General features: G+C 39.2%; 1 protein-coding gene across 1 annotated transcript; it reads left to right on the forward strand.

Moving 5' to 3' along the window:
• Positions 1-909: 909 nt before the first annotated feature.
• clcnk (chloride channel K) lies at positions 910-21921 on the forward strand (the record flags this gene model as incomplete). Its single annotated transcript, XM_083895421.1, has 19 exons — positions 910-1060; positions 1929-2060; positions 2233-2361; positions 4387-4526; positions 4623-4700; positions 5264-5339; positions 10378-10503; positions 11432-11516; positions 12676-12777; positions 13405-13489; positions 13971-14129; positions 14489-14558; positions 14761-14871; positions 15221-15437; positions 18775-18908; positions 19256-19326; positions 19839-19919; positions 20111-20197; positions 21813-21921. 19 exons carry the CDS (start codon positions 910-912, stop codon positions 21849-21851), a joined length of 2073 nt encoding a protein of 690 aa, XP_083751547.1. The 3' UTR covers positions 21852-21921.
• Positions 21922-22126: the final 205 nt, after the last annotated feature.

The following is a 22126-nucleotide window of genomic DNA, read 5'->3' on the forward strand; positions in this document are numbered from 1 at the left end:
GAAATTGGGATATTTGACTGTCAAATTGGTTAATTTTACAGTTTTTAACCAACCAACCAAGGAAGGAAGGAAGCTAGGTAAGGTGCTTGTTGAATTGCACAGTATTACACCAGTGATGGTGGCAGGGATACTGGGTTCTCCTGATATAGGACCCACCAGGATGTGGGAGCTGCTCTGCACTCACAGCTGTGCATGAAAAACAAAAGTATGTATTTAAATCAATAACTTAATAACTAGTGATAGATTTTTAGACAAACAGATCAAACGTGGGTCTTTTTGTGTGTATTCGTTCCTATTTTGCAGCTGGATGAAGACATTAGTCACTAGCAACCAAGTACAGTATTTTACTGCATAATCTACTACTTTAGTTGGTGCTAATACATGTTATTTTGAAAGTATAAAAAGTCTTATAGATATATACGTTACATTTCTTTACCAATAATCTTATAAAAACTGCAAGATGTAAATTCATACATACAACATACAGTCTCAGAACGAAAGGTCCCGCTTGACCTGGTTGGGCTCACATAATGAAACAGATATTTCAAATTCATATGAAAATCTGTCATTTCAGTTACAGCTCTTTTCTGCAGTCGCTTGAAAATGTCATCAAAAATCTATTAAAAAGCTTTTTTTCTTCTCTCACACTGCACATATGAAGGCAATTTTCCAATGTTCTTCCAAAGAGTTAATATTAGCTGCTCCTTCAACCATGACTGCTCCATCACTGTAATATGCTAATGCTGTTCACAGAGCTCAGTTACCAGCTCACACATACACACACACACACACATCCAGTCTGCAAGGTAAGTTTGGCTGTGTTTGTATTTTTTCAATATAGTGTGTTTTTTTGGACCTTTGATGGAGCTATAATTGAGCACGTAATAACGCAAACATTTAAGGGACAAAATGAAGATCCAAAATGAAGAGGCTCCTGAGAGTGAAACGGACAGAGAGAGCGACCGAGAGCGAGGAAATCAATACGAGACATCCCATTATCAGAGTCCACTCCTTTCTGATCCATGGAAACCATGCAGACAGACCCGTGCTGTTGTCAAAGGTCAGAGTGAAAATAATTGGAATCGAATCAATACCAGAAGAATGATTTAGCAGACTTCACAGATCTTCTTTATGCTATATTACCATCAGAGTTTGATTTGACCTTAATCTGAGCAGTCCCAGATTATTGATGAGTTCAAGGACATCGCAGATCATTTTGTCTTACATACTGCATCCTCTTATTATTATTATTATTTCTATCTGGTCATATTGCCGGGGACTCACAGCAGCAACTAAACTACAATGTGGCATAGCCTTCATCTTTCACATTGTGAGTCTTTGGCAGCAGGTTCTTCACTGTGTTTCCCACTATATTTGTATAATAATGTATGAGTTTGTGGAAGCCAGTGTTCTACAACCAGGTGGTCCAAACTCATTTGACCAATAACAAAAGATCTTCGTGATGCCCAAAAGATGAATCATGTAATTCCCATTTTACCACAGTCAGGTCAAATCAAATCAACTAAATTGGTGCAAGGCTCTCAGATAAAGTATCTTGCCAACTTTGATTAGTTTGGGAGCATGGACTATTCCCCACATTTAGCTGCAGGAACTTCCCAATGTGGAAATAAAAGCAGAACCCCTGAGAAAGGTATTATATTATATTTATAGACTGCCATGACTAAGTACTATAACTATGCCCCTGGCTGAGTGAGCAGGCACTGTTGGTCAGTCTGTTTTCCCCTTAAGACATTGTACAGTATAGTAGAGGGGATTTGTATATGAAACTGGCAATTTCAACTCAGAAAATATCCTCATATTATGATTTAAAAACAAAACAAAAAAACACATTATAATATAATATATTCATTGAAATATATTCATTATATTTAAATGAAGGAAGGCTGATGCAGATTTTGTGTCCCTAGAGTGGTCGATGCAACTGAGGTGTTGTCTCGGAGCAATGTGTGGGATGCAGTGGTACAGCTATGCTGCTCTGGGTATCATTATGGCCTTTCTCAGCTTTCTCATGGACCTGAGTGTAGCAAAACTGCTGAGAGGTGAACACACACTCTCTCTCACACACACACACACACACACACACACACACACACACACACACACACACACACACACACACACACACACACACACACACACACACACACACACACACACAGTGACGGGCCGTAGAACGGAGATGTTTACTTTCCTCTCTCACTTCACTTGCAGCCCACCAGTGGCTTTATCTGAAGCTGGAGGGCAACAGCCTGCTGCAGTTTGCCTGTTGGACTCTTTACCCAGCATGCCTCTGTGCTGTCGCGTCATCATTTTCCCACAACATCTGTCCCTTTTCCACAGGTGAGTTACACAACACACTAAAATTAATTTTAGTTTAATCGCGGCGCTGTGGTTCACATCTGCAGAAACAGGATTTATTTAAAGGGGACATATTATACCCTATCTCTCCAAGTGTCCTAATTAACATGTCTGTGACATGCTTTGGTCAAAATACCATAAGGATGAAGCACCACAGCAGTTCAATCACCCTTCCAAAACGCTCGGTTTAGTAGTATCTCTTTTGGGACAGGAAATGACATCAGAGGCTACTGGGAGCTAACAGCAGTTAGCATTTGGAAAAGTGATCATTTGCAGGCTCTAGCAGGCACATTGCTGTCATATATAACATGTATCCACTGGACAGATAAATCCTCTGAGGCTGGAAGTTTGTGTAGAACTCTGTGCTGCACAGTGCAGCCAAGAATAGAACTTTTGGCAGACTTCACAGACTTCCGGTTTTCAGATACCGTTGCCCTCGGCAGCACTCTCATGTGTTTTATGGACAAAGCGGAGCTCTGCAAGACAACAACTCCAGGAATTTTGCACATTGTGACGTCCCAATGAGCGCGGAAGTCAACATCGTGTGTTTAATCTCCTGTACTTAGACTGAGGAGGACCACGAAAACATGAGTGAGTCACCTTTTCTCACACTTTGCCAACTGATAGGACCTCCAGTGTCCCAAATATAAGGATTTAAATGATTAAAATGTTGATTTTGCATAATTTGTCCCCTATAATATGTAATATATATAAATATTATTGCATTATTATTGCATTATTGTCATTTCATATAAAAGTATCACATATGCTTTAATCTGCTGTATGTTGCAGCTTTTTCCTCTCATCTAAAAGGAGGTTTTCCAGTGTGATTTATGAGTGGAGATTCTTTGCATTATACTAGAAGTTACTATTGTCACTGTTAGGTCAATTTTAACATTCACACACGATCTGGAAACCAGGCAGTTCCCAGTGTTGCTGAACACTTGAAATGAGCCACACTGAACTTTGGAACATTAGTGTTAGATTCTTGTTGTATATGAAGTAAGAAGACGTCGTGAAAGAATCACACCAAAGACGTGCAAACATGCAAAACTGGTTGGATAATACATGGAATGCTTAAAAGAAAAAAATGCAGGACACAATTGGCAGGGACACGGTGACTCAAAAGGCATGTACGGGATGAGGATTAGTCTGTAATTTGGTCTAATTTAATCTGGTCAATTCTAGATTCAAAAGCGAAAGTGGTACCTCTGCTCTTTGTGTGTGCTACTGCCTGCATTGTTCAAACAGCGAATTCTTTGAAGTTGTTGTGTCATTTTTAGCTGCATTATCATTCATGTTGACATGGTAAATTATATACATATTCAAGCAGTTACTACAGTATATGTTTGTGTTACTTTGCTTTTCATGGACCATGGACTACAGATGAAAACAATCTTTTTGGCTAACTGGCATCTTTACAAACATTTTTATTGGTGTGAATTGTCCATAGCAAATAAAGCAGTCAATGACTATTTTAAAATGTAAATACAGAAATGTGTATTATTTGTTTGATAGATATGGAAACTGTTTAGACCGGGGACTCAGTTTTGGGTGTGTTGACTGAGTCCTGTCTCATAGTTGTTCTGGACTATTCAGATTATCTGTCCACTTCTAATTTGGGTGTGATATGATTAAATATGGACAGAGATTAGTTCTATGACTATTACAGGATATTATACACCTGTACCAGTCACGTCCATGTTCTGTAGACACCAGACCAGTGCTACAGAGGTTAATAAAACTGTCCTGTTACTGACAAAAGAAGAATCCTGTAGAAAGAGATAAGCCTGATTTATTTAATCAGATTCTCCTAATAACTGTCATCAAATCCAGAAGACAGTGTGTGCAGTTATGTCATTTACAATCTGAAGTATGCTTCATTATTTGTACTGATTGTGTAAATGACTCAGATGGTGAAACTTTGAATTGTTTTATAATGAACTTTGTGATTGCTTTAGTACCTCTGGGCTTTTTAAAAGTCTGGCCGTGTGTGTTTCTCTGCAGGCTCAGGGATACCAGAGGTGCGAACTATGCTGGCTGGAATTGAAATGCCTCATTACTTGTCTCTCACTAATATGTTTACCAAGTTCGTGGGCCTTATCTGTACACTGTCAGCCGGCAGCACAGTGTTTCTCGGGAAGGTGGTAAGAGATGTCTCCGCAAGCACTCTCTGTCATACAGAATATTCTTTATTGTCCTTTCTTGTCTTCTATAATACTATATTTGTCTCTTATCTTCAGGGTCCATTTGTGCATCTTTCCACCATGGTGGAAGCTTATCTAAGCAAAGTCTGCACTCGTGTACAAGACAGGAAGAAGGTCAGATTTGTACTTTGGCAGCACAATTAGTTGTAATACTGTCATAAATCTTAATGCTGTACTAAAGATGAATTATATATAGTTTAAGGAATTCATCATCAAAATGTATAAAACGTGGTAAATGGTGAATATAGTAGATCAAAAGGTCGATAATGAGCCGGGTAGACCAAATTGGAAACAGAAAGCTAAAAAATATATTTAATATTAGTCTAATTTTGCATTTTAAATGTTCATTCATGTTGATAATGTTGAGGGTTTAAGTTCACCTGTGTTTTATACAGGCCACAAGGTGCAGATAACACACTACTTATTGTCAGAACTACAAACCTTGCTTCTTCTTTTGGTTGACAGATGCTGTGTACTGCCCTCCAGTGGCCAAAACCCTTAATAAATAAACAAGAATCAGCAGCAATAGGCAAAGCAAACTAATATTAACGAAAAAGCTTAGAATTGCAGAATTGTAGCCTACAAACTTAATCCACTCAACATGAAATGTGGAACAAACCGAAATTCTGCTTTTTGTAATGATTTGTCAAACTGATCCCAGACTCTTTCACATTTAGAACAAAGAAGAAGGAGAAATGCTGATTGTAGCTGCAGCAGTCGGCGTCGCCAGCTGCTTCAGAGCTCCAGTCAGTGGTAAGGGCATTAGTGATAATTAATAAATGCATACTGTTTCCACCGAGCACTTCAGTTCACTTCAGTTCTGTACATCATGCAAATATTTGTGTTTCCATTGTGACTGCTGAGATAAAACACTCTGTGCAGGCTGCAGCCTTCTCTCAGATAAAGTTTGTCTTCTTCTTGTGATAAACAACTACATTTAATGAATAACGAACACCAAATACCAAATGCTGTGCTCTTCTTTAAGGTCTGAACTGTACTGAACCGCTCGGTGTCCTCCTCCTCACACTTGTCTGGTTAATGCATGTCCACCTTTTATTTTCTGTGTGCAGCTTTCACACACTGCAGTTCCATGTTATCCTACATCACATTTGTGTGCTCATCTTTCTTTCTCTGATCTCTCAATGCAATGCTTATATAATTTATGCAATTTTGCTGAGTTTAAAATTCGATTTGCATCCAAATTTAACTTAATTTACTTAGTATAAAACATGAAACTTTCACTTTCAGTGGTGACTTTTGACCTATTTTTTGACTTATTCATCAGACTTTGTTAGAGCCATGTCCATGTGTGTACCTGTTTATTTATTTTTCATGTTATTCCTGAGTGCCACGGTAGGTGACGCTCCGTGCTGTGGTTTAGGGAAAGTGATAAAGCCCACGGCAGGTAATTACTGGGCAGGTGTGCTGTGGACAAGAGGGAGAAGCATATAGTTTTTGACCGTCGTTGTCGTCATCGTCGTGGTGTTCTTTGTTTCGTTGCGTTGTGACAGCAATGAGCTTTGTTTAGCGTGCATAAGTTAGCAGGAGGTTTGATATTCACTGGATATTCATTTTCGAAAGACATTTTCTAAATCAACAAATAGACATTTTCCCATTCTGATTGCTGTAGTAGTTGCCAATGGTAGGCGGCTACTTACTACAGGTGAAGTTTTGTTGATATTTGCCATTATTGTGAAACCGTATGAAATTAAATATTTAAAATATTCACCAAAAATCAACAAATAGACATTTCCCCATTCTGATTGCTGTAGTAGTTGCCAATGGTGGACAGCTACTTAATACAGGTGAAGTTTTGTTGATATTTGCCATTATTTGAGAAACAGTATGAAATTAATTATTATAAATATTCTTCTTCTAAAATACTGTAATAAAAAAAATGACTTTTGGTGTGTTTTTCAGAATTATTACCACCCTGTTTCACCGAAAGTCACCTTAAGTAGCAGCCTACCTTTGGCAACTACTACAGCAATCAGAATGAGGAAATTTTGTTGATTTTTGGTGAATTTTTAAAATATTTAACTTCATTCTGTTTCACAATAATGGCAGATATCAACACGACTTAACCTGTAGTAGGTAGCTGTCTACCATTGGCAACTACTACAGCAATCAGAATGGGATAATGTCTATTTGTTGATTGAGAAAATGTCTTTCGAAAACGAATATCCAGCGAATATCAAACCTCCTGCTAACTTATGCACGCTGTACTGTTTGATTTGCATTCAAAGCGCTCATTTGTTAAGAGCGCAACGAATAATACATGTTTGGGTGACAGTGATGCAAGTGATTAATTAATTTGGACCCAGAGGAAGAAGACGCGTCAACTACTAATACATAACAGTGCCGCAGCCCCTCAGTGGCTTAGGTTCGTTTTCTTTGTTTTTGTTTTATTTGATACGAACAAGCCATTACATTAAGTCAAAAACTTAAGTATTAGTTAGTCGCGGAGGAGGAAGACAACGCCTGGGCCAGCTGGAGTCAACGCCGGGTTTCCGAGCTCTGCCGAACCGTATGTTGCATGCAAGCCGTGTTCCCGGAGTGACATCGATCATCAGCAGATTCATCCAACGATGCAGTGCTACTACCGGACCATCTTACGGCGCCCGTCGCATGCATTAAGGTATGAGCAGTAGCGCTACCAGCTTTATAGCCATAATAAAACATAAAGGTGTGCACACTACTTCGCCAGCATAATCCCAATCCCATTGGTCGCTAAAATAACAATAGGGATAGTGTCCTAAGATTGAACTTTTCTCAGCGAGTATATTGGATTTCCTTGTGGAACATCATAATAAAAAGGAGGACATTATGGACGGCAATTCTGAGCCGCCGTCACTGCTTCTAGTGAAATGGGAAACTCATCAGCCAAGTGATGAGCCGTCACTTAGTTAAAAGAACGAGAGAGCGCGAGATGCTCCCAGTGGCATTGGCAGGTAGTGGCACCTCACTGGCAGTCCGTAACAGCTGTGACAACTTCTGGCTTTTCCGTGGCATTTCCTGACACCCGCTCGGTGTTCAGAACAACTCCCTTGACTCGCTGCCAATAAAGGCAGCGGCCGCATTTGTTGTTACGACAGTCACTTCCGCCATGGATCAAGATGAATACAAGATAAAAGTATTAGGAAAAAATCAACTACTTGTTTACTTATTTTAGTGTACAAAGTTTTGCATGATTTCTCTATGTTTTGTACTTCTTAATATTATCTAAATATACAGTAATATCTGTTCCATAGCGTAAATGTGAATGTAAAATAGTGTACATATTGTACTATTCTTATTCTTATATTTAATATTTCCTTGTGTTTATATTATTCTTATCCTTTGTTACCTTAAGCAGTGACAGAGTGACAATGGACACTGACAATGATGCATTAAGCCCAAACTTTTTAAAGCACAGCCTATTAAAGCACAGGTGCATAACTTTTCTGATGCTAGTGAAGATGGATTTGGTGCTGTCACCTACCTCAGAATTGAAAACAGCAAAAGCCAGGTCCATGTCTCCTTCTTGCTGGGAAAAGCAAGAGTCACTCCCCTGAAACAGATAACTATTCCTCGTCTGGAGCTTACGGCTGCTGTACTAGCCGTTCGAGTAGATGGGATGTTGAGAGCAGAATTGGAACTGCCACTGGATCAGTCAACTTTCTGGACGGACAGTACTTCCGTGCTCAAGTACATAAAAAATTTGGACAGACGTTTCCACACATTTGTGGCGAATCGGGTGTCAACGATCAGAGATGCAACTCATGTCTCTCAGTGGAGGTATATCAATACCAAAGACAACCCAGCTGATTACGCCTCTGGAGGTATGAAAGTTGGAGACCTATTGACTGGTGGTAGTTGGATTGAAGGCCCGAGGTTTCTCTTTGACCCAGGATTGGCCTTCAGATATCACAGAGGTCACAATTGCAGCCGATAATGTAGAGATCAAAAGGGATGCCACAGTAAGCACGATCATTATTCAGGACACGCCTAATGCTACAGACCATCTCCTGCAGAGGATCCTTCTGCAGTTAAAGCAAAAGAGAAAGGAATTGCATGCACTTGAGTCCAACAGAAGGGATGCAGGTGGACCACAGGTGTCACTGGAAATGGAGAGGACCAAAAAAGCAACGAGTCAAACCTTGTCAGCTGAGAATCTTTTGGATGCTGAAATTTCCATCATTCGCTACAGTCAGCAGAAAAGTTTCAAGGAGGAGATTGCTGCCCTATCAGCTGGAAAATGTGTGTCACAAGGCAGTTCTATTTACAAACTAGACCCACGTCTGGAGAATGGACTTGTGAGAGTTGGAGGTCGGTTGAGTAAGGCAGCTTTACCAGAAAAAATAAAGCAAGTTGTTAGTGTTTTATATGTTGATATTTATGGTGACCTCTGAGTGAAACCAAGTCATGTAAAACCATTGGGTATTGTTTTTTGGGTATTATGGCTCTGTGATTCAATTTGACGGGAATTGTAATGTCATCTGCCATTTACAATTAGGGGCCGGTGTGTTAGAGCCATGTCCATGTGTGTATCTGTTTATTTATTTTCCATGTTATTCCTGAGTGCCACGGTAAGTGGCGCGCCGTGCTGTGGTGTAGGGAAAGTGATAAAGCCAACGCCAGGTAATTATTGGGCAGGTGTGCTGTGGACAAGAGGGAGAAGCATATAGTTTTTGACTGTTGTTGTCGTCGTCGTGGTGTTCTTTGTTTTGTTGCGTTGTGACAGCAATGAGCTTTGTTTGATTTGCATTCAAAGTGCTCATTTGTTAAGAGCGCAACTAATAATAAATGTTTGGGTGACAGCATATGATGCAAGTGATTCATTCATTTGGATCCGGAAGAAGACGGACGCGTCAACTACTAATACATAACAGTGCTGCAGCCCCTTAGTGGCTTAGGTTAATTTTTTTTGTTTATGTTTGTAATGGCTTGTTCGTATCATATAAGACTTATTATTAGTTACTTTTGTACACACACCAATTAGTGATATTGAATTTGTCCTCTCTAGAGCTGAAACAATTAACCAATTATTAATAATAATTTCATTATTATAACAACGATTTCTGATTGTGTTAGCTTCTTAAATGTGAACATTTTCTTCGTTTCTTTGCTCCACATAATAAAGAAATCATTAAAACTGACTCATTTTGGTTTGTGGACAAAACAAGACATTTGAGAACATGTCGAGAACAGGTTTGACAAACACTGATATTTACTTTTCAATAAGCCGTGGTGTGTGGTAACTGTCAGCTGAATATGTCTGTGGTTGTGGTATTTGTATGAGTATCACCTTATAACTAACTGACAACCTAATAACTTGACTGACAAACGGATCGTGTTAAATAATCCTGACGTAAATGTGTTCTTCTACTTCTTTTTTGGAGTTAACAGACTGGACGCAGTGCGTTATTCTGCCCCCCACAGTCTGAAGACGTATCTGCATTTAAGGGGTGTCCCATTTCTAAGTGACAAAATAACCCTCAACACTTGGTTTTGAGGGCCAGTTAAGATTAAGGGTTGAGCTTGAGGGTTAAGATAAGAATTGGACTTGGCCCTAGGTCTCTAGAGACAACTATTGCAGTACCCGTACCCTTTACCTTGCATTTCTTCAAACTTAAAAGTCAGCACTGCAGACGCTGATGCACTGAGTAAGTTGAAGCCTCTCAAGCAAACCATTTGACATTAGGAGCAGACAGATGTTCCCTGCTCTTTTGTGTAAAGTGACTTCAAATCCCTTGTCTCATGTCCTTCTCATGTATCTTTGTCCCTCCCTCCCTCACCTCTGCTCTTGTAGGTGTGTTGTTCAGCGTGGAGGTGATGTGTTCTCACTTTGCCTTGAGTCATTACGTGCCTTGTTTCTTCTCTGCTGCCTGTGGAACGCTGACCTTTGGCCTCTTCACAGTGTGGAGTGGAGACGGAGGTAATGGTTTCAACATTCACTGCATCACATTTGATGAGGACGAGGTTGACTTTAGAGTCACTGACACGCCCGCCTAAAGAGGACACAATCCCCCCCCAAAAAACATGATTAAAATCAACATAAATGCACATTCTGTTCAACAAGCCTTTTTATACTTCTGGTCTGGGGCAGATTTTCATGATTTTAGTTATGAAAAACTGTCAGGCTTTGGTTTACTATATTCATTCATAATATCGATAGATTAGAAGTTTGCTTCTCTGAGTTTAGTGTGGTACAGAGAATCCTCTGCTTTCAAAGCCCTCCTTAAAGAGTGGTAGCTGTTATTTAATTGCCACTGTGTGATATTTAAGAGGTGTTATTTGCAGAACTTTAAATATACTACCCATAAGGTTTCCTGGTATGTGAAGGCCACCGTAGTTCCCTGGAAACTCCTCCCACTCGGGGGGAGGAGTGGGAGGAGCCCTCTGTTTGTTGCACTCCAAAGTCTCACCTTAAGATGTCACTAATTTTTACATAATGGACCTTTAAATGGCTGTCATTTCAGCTGTCAGAATACTTAAGGCCATATTATAATCAACGTAAATTTGTAAAATATCCAACAGTATGTATTATTCTACTGTAAGTTCACCGTAATAATTGATACATCAACATGCTAAATTATTATTATACATTTTGGCTTCCCATTTCCCTGACATAACAAGTTAGACGGTTGTAGTTCTTTGGATATTTCAACTTTCGTCAGTTATGTCGACAGTGAGTGAAGTAAATGTCACGATAACAACCAGGACCGAAATGAGCAGAAACGTTTAGGCTGACAGATTACATCTTTCACACAGAAATTTAATACAATAAAGTGAAGGAAGATTAGATTTGAAAGGGCTCAGGGGAAACATTGGAAGTATAATTCCAATTTGGTTTGTTCCCACAGATACTCTTCAAGCTCTGTTCAAAACTAATTTCCCCACTGCTTTACCTTTTTACCCACTGGAGATTGTGCTGTTTGCTTTCCTTGGGTAAGTTCATTTTTGACCTCTATTTGTTCCCGTCTTGCAAATAAGCTCTGACATTTGGTAATCATATTCATACCCATCACAATGAGAATCCTTTGAACACTTCTGCCGTGCTTTCTTTGCTTTCTAGTTGGCATTTCGTTGTGTTATGTTATTACCTCCACCAAGGACGTTGTTTTCATGGGGCATGGTTTTATCTGTTAGTTTGTCCTTCTGTGACACACTTCCTGTCAGTTTTTGATGGCTCAATCTGAATGTGTGACGTGTAGATGATCACCCAAACACAATATGTTCCCATTTAAATTTAGGTAAGAATCTACACACTGATCATGTCTCAAAAAAATTATCACATTTTCAAGAAATTCCTGTCTCTTAGAATGGGGAAAACAGTAAAATTTAAAGTGGATTTGATCCAGATTATTTTAATTTTACATGGGAAGTTATATCTCGGGCCCACGGTTGGTGTAGTGGTTAGCACTCTTGCCTTTGCAGCAAGAAGACCCGGGTTCCTGGGTTCGAGCCCCGTTTGGAACAACTTCGGAACAAGGGCCTTTCTGCAAGGAGTTTGCATGTTCTCCCCGTGTGTGTGGGTGTTCTCCGGGTTCTCCGGCTTCCTCCCACAGTCCAAAAACATGCGATATGGGGATTAGGTGAATTGGTCACTCTAAATTGACCGTAGGTGTGAGTGTGTGAGTGAATGGTTGTTTGTCTCTATATGTGGCCCTGTGATGGACTGGCGAACTGTCCAGGGTGTACCCCGCCTATCGCCCAATGTCTGCTGAGATAGGCACAGCACCCCCCGTGACCCTCTGGTGGAGGAAAAAGCGGTAGATAATGGATGGATGGAAGTTATATCTCAATGTATATCACAGTGACCTCTTAACAGATCTGGATGACTTGTGTCATGCTTATATAAGATGGTCATATGTATAATTTGTATAATTCTGGATCCAGTTTGATCAAAAATGTACAAATGTCAGGTGAATTCCAGGTGTAAAACACAGGTGATGAAGTCTTTAATAGGGTTGTGCTCTCTGAATGTTCTTCTTATCATTATTATTATTATTATTCATTAAATAATTTCACCTCCTCTTTATTAATTCCCCTGACTCTAATGACTCCCTCTCATTGTGGATTCGGCCGACTCTCTGTCTGAAAACAGGCTGCTGTGTGGAGCCGTGAGCCGCTGCTTCCTCGCCTGCCATCGACGGATCCTGCAATTTACCAAAACAAACCCGGTCCTGGTGAAAATACTGACGACAGAGTGAGCGCTCAGTCTCGTAAAAAAATGATAGTGTGATGAGTCACTGTGTGCTAAAGAGATTTTCTATCAGTTCAAGTCCATTTGTGAGTCGCTGCCACAAAAAAGACCATCCACATTAAATCAAAACATCCATTTGTGCACACTGATGCTGATGCAACTGTCCTATAGAAACAGTTTATTTTCAAGGCACATTTGAAGGGATGTATATAACAGTTATAGATTCTCATTTATTTATTTTTTTGTTGTATTTTATTTTCCAGGTCTACAACACATTTGCTCTGCTGTTCACATAAAAGCAGAGAGGTAGACATATTGTCCTCTCCTGTCTCCCTCTTCAAAAAGCCATAAACCATATTACCTACTTTAAAAACCCTTAAGATTCTTTAGGTTTCTCAGAGTATTTCTTCCAAATAGAACAAATCTGGGAGTATTTTTATGTTAGGTACTATTCCACAATCATTCCACAAACATCCTTGATGTAGTAGTGGGACTTAAAGTGAACACTGTATGAAGAGCAGCGCAGGACAGAGTTCCGATGTGGTCACAATGACCTTCAAAGGATTAAAATTTTACTTTTGAAAAATGAGATTGAGATGAGACTGTACTAACAATGGTGCCTCTGTGCAGGAAAGCTCTGTACTCGGGCATGGTGGTGTTCCTCTTGGCATCTGTGACATTTCCTCACTTTGCTGGTCAACACATGGCTTCTAAGGTGAGAATCAGCAGTGGTTGTCGTCGCTGTTGTCACATTCGTTATCACATGACATTTTTCACCGCACGTTCAGAGTTTGTGACGCTTTCCTAAAAGCCTTGTGCTCACTCTGTTCTCCTGCCATGACGAAGACTTGAAATGTCTGCATCAACATGTGATGTTTGAGTAAATCACTGCTTCACCGAGTGTGAGTCACAGCCCACTGGTGGCCTTTAGAGGTATTGCAGGTGGTCCTCAGAAATGTTTGAATAACTCTTAAAATATGATGTTTCACTTCCTTATCCTCATTTTAACATGTTTTACATTATATTTATCAGGGATTCTTTGTTGTCAAAATGGTAATCACATTAAGATTCAGATTTTAGTGTTATTAAAGATCAGGGATCTAGGATCTATATCAAGGACGTCAAACTTCTGGAGCTTGGAATGCTCTGGACTGGATAGTTTAATGTTGACTGTTATAGAATGATTTGTTTTACAGTACACCATGAAGCAGCTCCTCACCTCTTTGTTGGACAGCAGGCCGTGGAGCCCTCACTTCCATAATGCCTCTGAGCAACTGGTGCCAGAGCCTCTGTCAGAGTGGAGCACATCAGGGAACTCTGTCTTCCTGTCTCTGGCCGTCTTCCTGCTCATGAAGGTACAAATGAAGTATACAAGTCTAATTATCTTTGTCAACCAGCACTGATAACTTCCAGGGAAAATATGTGGACATGTCTACACTGCTAATAATTTTATCTGTGAGTCAAATGTAATGTAATCCATTAATCACTGAGGAATATACTTTTCCAGGATGCCGTCACAAGCATCCATTTATGAAGACAAATAATGGAAATAAAATGTATTTATTTGTACAAATCTTCCCTGAGACGATGTCAACATTTCCCTGCTCTCACACTGACAGTGACTCATGCTTCATGTGCTGAAGAGCTGTTGTGGCTGTTCAGATGTTTCACAGCGTTGACAGTTTGTGCTTTTGTTGTTGTTGTTGTCTGTGAGATGTGGATGTTGGTGCTCGCCTGCACTCTGCCTGTTCCAGCTGGATACTTCATGCCTGTCTTTGTCTACGGTGAGTGACAGGGAAAGAGGAAGTACATGCTTGAAATATGACGCACAAGCACAGAATAAGTGAACGACTTGAATTTGAATTCTGGGTGTGAATGATTTGCTTCATTGTACCACAATATGAAAACTCTGCAAGGGTTGTTATGATCTGAAACAAATATAAACCTGAAGAAATGACCTAGTATGCATTTTGATTTCTGTTTTAGGAGCAGCTTTAGGCCGTTTGCATGGAGAAGGAGTCGCTTATTTGTTTTCCACTGCAGTGACTTCTGGCCGGCACTGGGCTTCCATAAATCCTGGAGGCTACGCACTGGCTGGTAGAAAACGATGATAGATTTTTGGTATTATAGTTATGACGCGTCGTCCCGTCTTGCAAATGTGCAATAAACTGTAAATTAATACAAATATAGTTTTTGTAGGTTGTGCTTCAGCATCACACACACAATAATAGCTAACAATTATTCCTTCGTGGTGAGATGTGAATGAAACGACATTAATCCCAGTGAGGTAACTGAACATGTTGCCATGAATATTATGTTTGATGAAATCTAATTACTGCATAATGACAAATGGCAATAATAGCAATAACCTAATCTAATGCAATCACACCATGAAACTGCAGAGTGAACTTTACGACAGTCTCACCTTCAGTGTATTGTGTTAAAGGTGCGGCGGCGTTATCTGGAGCTGTGACACACACCATGTCTCCCGCTCTGCTGGCGATGGAGCTGACTGGTCAGTTCAGTCACGCTGTTCCAGTTCTCCTGGCCACTCTCCTGGCCAACGCCCTGGCTCGCTCGCAGCAGCGGCCATCTTTATATGACGCCCTCTCTATCAGTAAGAGGCTCCCTCACCTGCCATCGCTGAAGAAAGCGTGTCCTCTGTAAGTTTTCAACATATTCAGAGACATTTCCCATGTTTCAACATTAAACCACTGACTTTGCATGTGAGCAACAACTAAATCACTTTGACAGGTCACAATTATAAAATCATCAGGTGTAAACAAATGAATGATGGCTGTGTTCCATTCAGCTTTAGGGTGCATGCTGGTTCACTGCCACTCTGCCTTGCCCAAGGCTCTGCAGGGGCTCCTGTAGCTTTGAAAAAAAACGACAAATGTAACTTCAGTATTTCTTTCAAAGTAAACACACTTTTTTTTTTTTTTTAGAGATAAAGGCGTTGAATTAAAGCGATTTTATATTTTGTCCACGCAAATATATCACATCCTCTGACTATATCAAATAAATGCTAAATATTGAAAACCACCCAAAACCTGACAAACTTGTGTTCGACATATTACACAAAATCAGCTTTTTAATCATGTAAATCCTTATATTTGGGACTCTGGAGGTCTTACCCGTCGACAAAGTGTGAAAAAAGATGACTATTGTGATCCTTCTCAGTCTAAGTACAGGAGATTAAACATGCAATGTTGACTTCCGTGCTCATTGGGACATAACAATGCGCTAAATTCCTGGAATTGTTGTCTCGCAGAGCTCCGAAAAGTTCTATTCTTGGCTCCACAGTGCAGCACAGAGTCCTACATAAACTTCCAGCCTCAGAGGATTTATCTGTCCAGTGGATACATTTTATATATGACAGCAATGTGCCTGCTAGACCCTGCAAATGATCACTTTACCAAATGCAAACTGCTGTTAGCTCCCAGTAGCCTCTGTGGCTGATTTCATTTCCTGTCCCTTAAGTTTCATTTTACTTTTTTTAAGGTGGACCTTTTAGGTGGAACTAAAGAGATACTAAACAGTGCTGTGTTGGCAGGGTGATTGAACTGCTGTGGTGCTTCATCCTGATAGTATTTTGACCAAAGCATGTCACAGACATGTTCATTAGGACACCAGGTAACTAGGTTAACTTGGAGAAATAGGATATAATATGTCCCCTTTAAGAGATCTTTGGATCATCAGAATTATGACAGCAGGTTTTCTCAAGCATTAACGACAGAAAATCCAAATCATTTTGATTTATTTCAAAGCGGATTATTATTTATTTTATTAATTTTACACTAACAATGGAGGGCTGGGGCCTTTTTTCACTACTTACTAACTGATAACATGTAAAAACAGTAATGTAATGTCAATAATTTTCTTTTTGTAGTTAAATTCTATAAATACAACAAACCTGAGGTTTTTTTATGTATATATTATATATATATATATATAAAACGTTATACAAGATATTGTCTTCATTTTATGGGTCAAATAGTTTTTGTGGCTGCAGATTAAATGCATCTGGGTGGAGAGAGGTACATAATCTTACAAAGATAAACGCCTCTGCATGAAAACGTATCTGTTCTTCACTATAGTGTAGATTCTAGAACTCACTCTACAAGCTCACAAAAACGATAAATGTTGCAAACAGAAACTCTGGTTGCCATTTAATAAATCCTACCAACCCAAGTAAAGTCAACGTTTGCAATGATTGTCTGCATGTCAGTCTGATGTCATGTATTTACATTACACATAGTAGGAAAAGTAGTAGTTTTGTAACAAGCCAAACCTTAGTCTTAACAGCAGCTGATCAAATTTAACTAACACGACTTGTCTCCTAGCACCATGCGCAGGTCAAAGTTCACATTATTTACCTCAACCTTAATGGTAATTATCTGAAAACAGTGGCTGACACTGCACTTTGCGTCACAGTTACCTGTAATTGACGTTCAACAGTTGCTAACCTCCTAATTGGTGACCTGAAAGTGTTCACTCTCTCACTCACAGCCTCACTGCAGGTCAACGGATGGATGAGGTTATTAATAACAAAAAAAAACAGGGGGGGGGACTCAGAAGCGAGCCAAGTAATGGCTGAGTCACTGTTACTGATCAAGAACCCAGTGCACTACCCGCTCATCAAGTACATTCAATTTGTGCTCCAAGGGAACGAGCAGAGAAAAAAACAACATATTTGGGAAGTGAGTGAACAGATCCTCTGAGTCTGCTGAAATATATCATCTAATGCTTTAAGCTTCCTGAAATATGCACGTATTATGCTCTTATGTCCAGATAAACATCAGCCAGATGATTCACTTACCAGTGTTCATTTGAACCACATGCACATGTGAACTTGAAGAAGGACAGTTGGTTTAGGCAATGAGTGAATTTTTAACAATAAAATATAATGTATATAAGTGACAATGTAGAGTGTAAAAACGAGGTATGAAGTATTATAGTGTGGTCATTTTGAATTGTGATCAGAGAAGGTTCATCAGTCTGTTGTGAAATGAAGTCACAATGTAAAATGTCACAGTTATTAATGGCAGATGATGTACAGTATTTGCTTTGGTGACAGCAGTTGAGTTGAGTTTTCTTTCCCCTCCCTCATCAGTCAGTCAGTCTGTCTGTCACTGTCTGTCAGACACCAATAACCTGTTCAGATAGAAATCGAGTTATCACCATCCACAGCTCCTTGTTGACAGCAGTCAAGCTGAAACGGCTGAGAAGTGTTTTGTGACTTTAATGCATCACAGGTTTTACTGCTCTTCACTGTGATTGTGCTGTCAGCAGCAATTACACGTTCTAATCTCTAAAAAGATATTAAGTTTATATGTAAATGTATGTAATGCTGGCTCGAACCAAAATTGCCCGAATCAGGCACAAAGGCACAAAGACACCTTAGACCTTGAAATAATAATATTCAGTAATTCCCCTTACATGCATAACATCTAAAGTAATATATGTGTATATATATATGTAATATATATATATATATATATATACACACACACACACACACACACACTTTGTTACTCTTCTGACTGGATTTGATTTAATGCCTGCACACACACACATATCCAAATTGAATCAATCATTTCACTGACTCTTAACAATAATTATAATAATTGTATTAACCCAGTTAAATTCATCTACCATCCATATTTACCGTTCGAGTTAGAGCAGAAACAATTACTCGATTATAAATTGATTACGAAATTAAACGTCAACTATTTTGATAATCGACTAATTGGTTTGAGCTTTTTTCATGATTAAAACAATATTTATGTTTCCTTGCTCCATATAACAAAGAAATCATTAAAAACTGAATCATTTTGGTTTGTGGACAAACTCTGATCAACATTTTTCATTACTCGATTAATTGAGAAAATAATCGACAGATTAATCGATTTATGAAAATAATTGTAAGTTGCAGCTCTACTTTGAGTTTTTTCTCCGCTGCTACTGTTCCAGCTGTGACATGATTTCTCTTTGCAGGCTTCCGTCCACAGCAGTTGGACAACATTTGGGAGGGAAATGGGTGCAGCTTCAGAAAGCAGCTGGTCCAGCAGAGATTCAACAAGCTGTCAACAGCAGCAGTGAAACACAATTCCCTGTGGTGGACTCACACGGTGCGCATATTTTACAGCTATTTAGTCAAATTCTGTCTCTACATTTTAACATTGAATATTATAATACTATTCTAAGTCTACAGGGAAAATAGGAGAAATAAAAGAGAATATGATAAATTGTAACCGTTACAAAAGCCTCAGCGATGCACGAGTGTGAAAGGTTCTGGATTAAGAGCTGACAAGTGTGAGAAAATAGTCAATCAGCCAGCTGAGCCTTTCAGCAGCGATCACATGGATGAATCTTTGAGTCTGCCACAGCTCACAAGAGACCTGCACACACTCCAAACAACAGCACTGACTGTGTCAAAGAAAATTGATTTTCTTTTTTTTGTCTTCTTCTGTTGAAGTGTCGCAGATTTTTCTGGGGTTTGTGCTTCGATCAGAGCTGCTGATTCTCCTGCGTCACTCAACGACCGAGGTAAACGCCTGGATCGCTTTGAGATGGGCGACTGCAGAGAGTTCAGAGGGAGGAGGGGATTGAACTGTGATGCTGTTTAGAAAGCAGGCCATGTTCTTCTTCTTTTTTTACATTCTGTTGGACAGTGACTGAATGTAGAACAGGAGCAGGATGTGCAGACAGTCACTGCCTGATGTAAATGCACATTTTATGTCTGCACACATCCATCTTAAAAAAAAAAAAAAAAAAAACAATATCTAGTGACATAAAAGGGAAATATTTCAGACTGTGGTGACACCGAAGCCGAGAATATTATCACCTTTAACAGTGAATCATATTTTAGTAGGGATGGGAATCAGCATCAGTCTGCAGCACACATTCATAAATGGTCTAAAATGACTGTATCAGACTAATACAAGTTTGTAATATTCTGTCTCGTATCAGATACTAAAAAGTGGTATCTCCCCTATATTTCATCATGACATTGAATGCTATATCTAAATAAATATAAATATGTTTGTGCTGTCCTTCAGCCTCTGGAGAAACATCTGGATGAAGTGTGCCGCATTCACCCGGCCTCTGTCCTCGTAACACCTCACAGCACAGTTCAGGAGGTAAGCTACCTGTGACTGATGTTATGAGCTTTTGCAGAAACTCTCATTATTTTTGTGATTTCTTTCTGAGTCAGAGACGAGAGGACTGAAAGGCCTTAAAGTCACTGCCAATCCTCCTAAACATGAAATAGATAAACGATCACTGTCATGTCCACAGCTACATTTTTCTCTTTTCCTCTGTGTCAGCGCAGGTCCACAGTTTACTGAGTGTTGTTGGAGCACAGACGTTGTACGTCACAGACAGAGGAAGGCTGGTTGGGACACTCACATGGTCAGAGGTAAAGATCACGTCATATCTGTATGTTAAAGGGATAGTTCAGGCTTCAGTTTAATTAACTACCCTCCAAAGTTATTAGGGACAAGAATGTCCACTTCTAAAAAAAAACTGCTATACAATCTTTACAGATAATTTTGTTCGACATAAATCCCTGAAACAACTTGAGACCTGCTCAACACTACCACACATTCAGTCATTTGGAGGATTTTTAACAGTTTTAAAGCCAGTTTGATTACATAAATCCCCCAGCCCCCCAACATGTGTTATATAGACATTTTTGGTTGTTTTTCTCATAACAAATATTAGCAACATGTATTCAAATGGGCATTTAAAGGGTTACAATACTGATAATTATTCATCAATCAATTAATTTTTTATTAGTTTTTAACACGACTGGAGTTTTATTTCAACAGATTTAACCCAAAACGTTTTTGGAAGTGGACATTTCCGTCCTCTAATGATTTAAGATTATGGTTTAAAAACATATACATAGATCTATGGATCTATTCAAATTCATATGTAAATATAATATATTTAATATATAATATATTCAAATTTAAATTAAAAAATGTGTCAAGAGAGAGACCCTTACAAAAATATATTGTGCCATATGCACCAACACATCCAATGTGATGGCCTGAGGTGTGGCACGTTTGTGTGCCTCTTCTGCTCTGTTTGACAAAAGTTTGCCTTTGAAAATCATTCAACATACTTTTAAATACTCTAAACGCTCAACTTAATGACACATCTCTTCAGTATGAAGGATATCAATCAGCCCTGCAAATATTTCACAATAATACTTCAGGGAATTGAAACTCTAGAGTGCTTTTACTTTGAAACAGGAAAAGAATATGAACAAATACATACCTGTGGGTGACGTGTGAAAATGAGCCACTTGTGTGTTTTACACAGCGTAGACGTAACATGCTGCACACGCGTCCTGTGTGAAACTGGCAGATCCTCACTCTCAGTTATAACATGGCTGCCAGCGAGGACACAAGAACAGAATTTAGTCACTTAACAAAAGGCTTGCCTAATAAAAAACATGCCTGTGTAAGTCAATACAATATCTTTACATATTTATTATATATTTTCTACTTTATCTCACTGTTAGACTAAATATTTCCACTGGAAAGTGTAGTTTGTGTCACTTTAAACCATTCACTCCTGGTACCAAAGTCCATAGAGAAAATCAACGATTTTACATCACAGTATGCAGGAGTTGTCGATCCACTGTTGCCTCCTCTAAAAAAGTGAAGTGTGTTATTTTTGTTACTTCAGTATTTGAAAAACCTACATTAGGATTTACCTCAGTGACACAAACTTACAAACGAGGCAGCAGTAAACCAGCAGCTCCTGTGTGTCTGTGAGCTAAAATCGCTGATTTTCTCTATGGACTTTGGTGAAGGAGAGGAAGCAGTTTACAAACTTTAGTTTCCTGTCGAAACAGGCTGAATAACAGCAAGCTAAAGCAACATACATTATCTTTATGTTGCATATATTTTAGTAGGTGTCAGACCCTTGTTAACCACATTGTCCCTTTAGTGAGCATTCAAAGTCATTATCTCTCCCTTTGCTATTTTGTTTCTCCTAATCTTTCTCCGTTTCTCCTGCAGATGAAGAGAATATTAGAAGACTTGGCCAAAGAAATCTAATCTAAGTGACACAGGAAATCTCTTCAAATCCAAATCCATCTCCGTCCAATTATCTTGTAACAAACGCTCCAGCTCTGATCATGATATCAGAGCTTCATCAAACAACAATTGCACACAAAACAAAAAGTGTCACTAACTGCAGGCTCTTATCTTATCTGAGGTTAATGTCTTTTTTATTAAAAGGGAGATTGGACGCGTGTCTCAGTCCGCAGACAGCGCGTGATGACGCAGCTTTATTAAGAGTGTGTCCTCAACCAGAGTGATATTCACTGACA

The sequence above is a fragment of the Microchirus variegatus genome, assembly GCF_963457635.1.
Source record: "Microchirus variegatus genome assembly, chromosome: 9".
In the NCBI taxonomy this organism is placed as follows: domain Eukaryota; kingdom Metazoa; phylum Chordata; class Actinopteri; order Pleuronectiformes; family Soleidae; genus Microchirus; species Microchirus variegatus.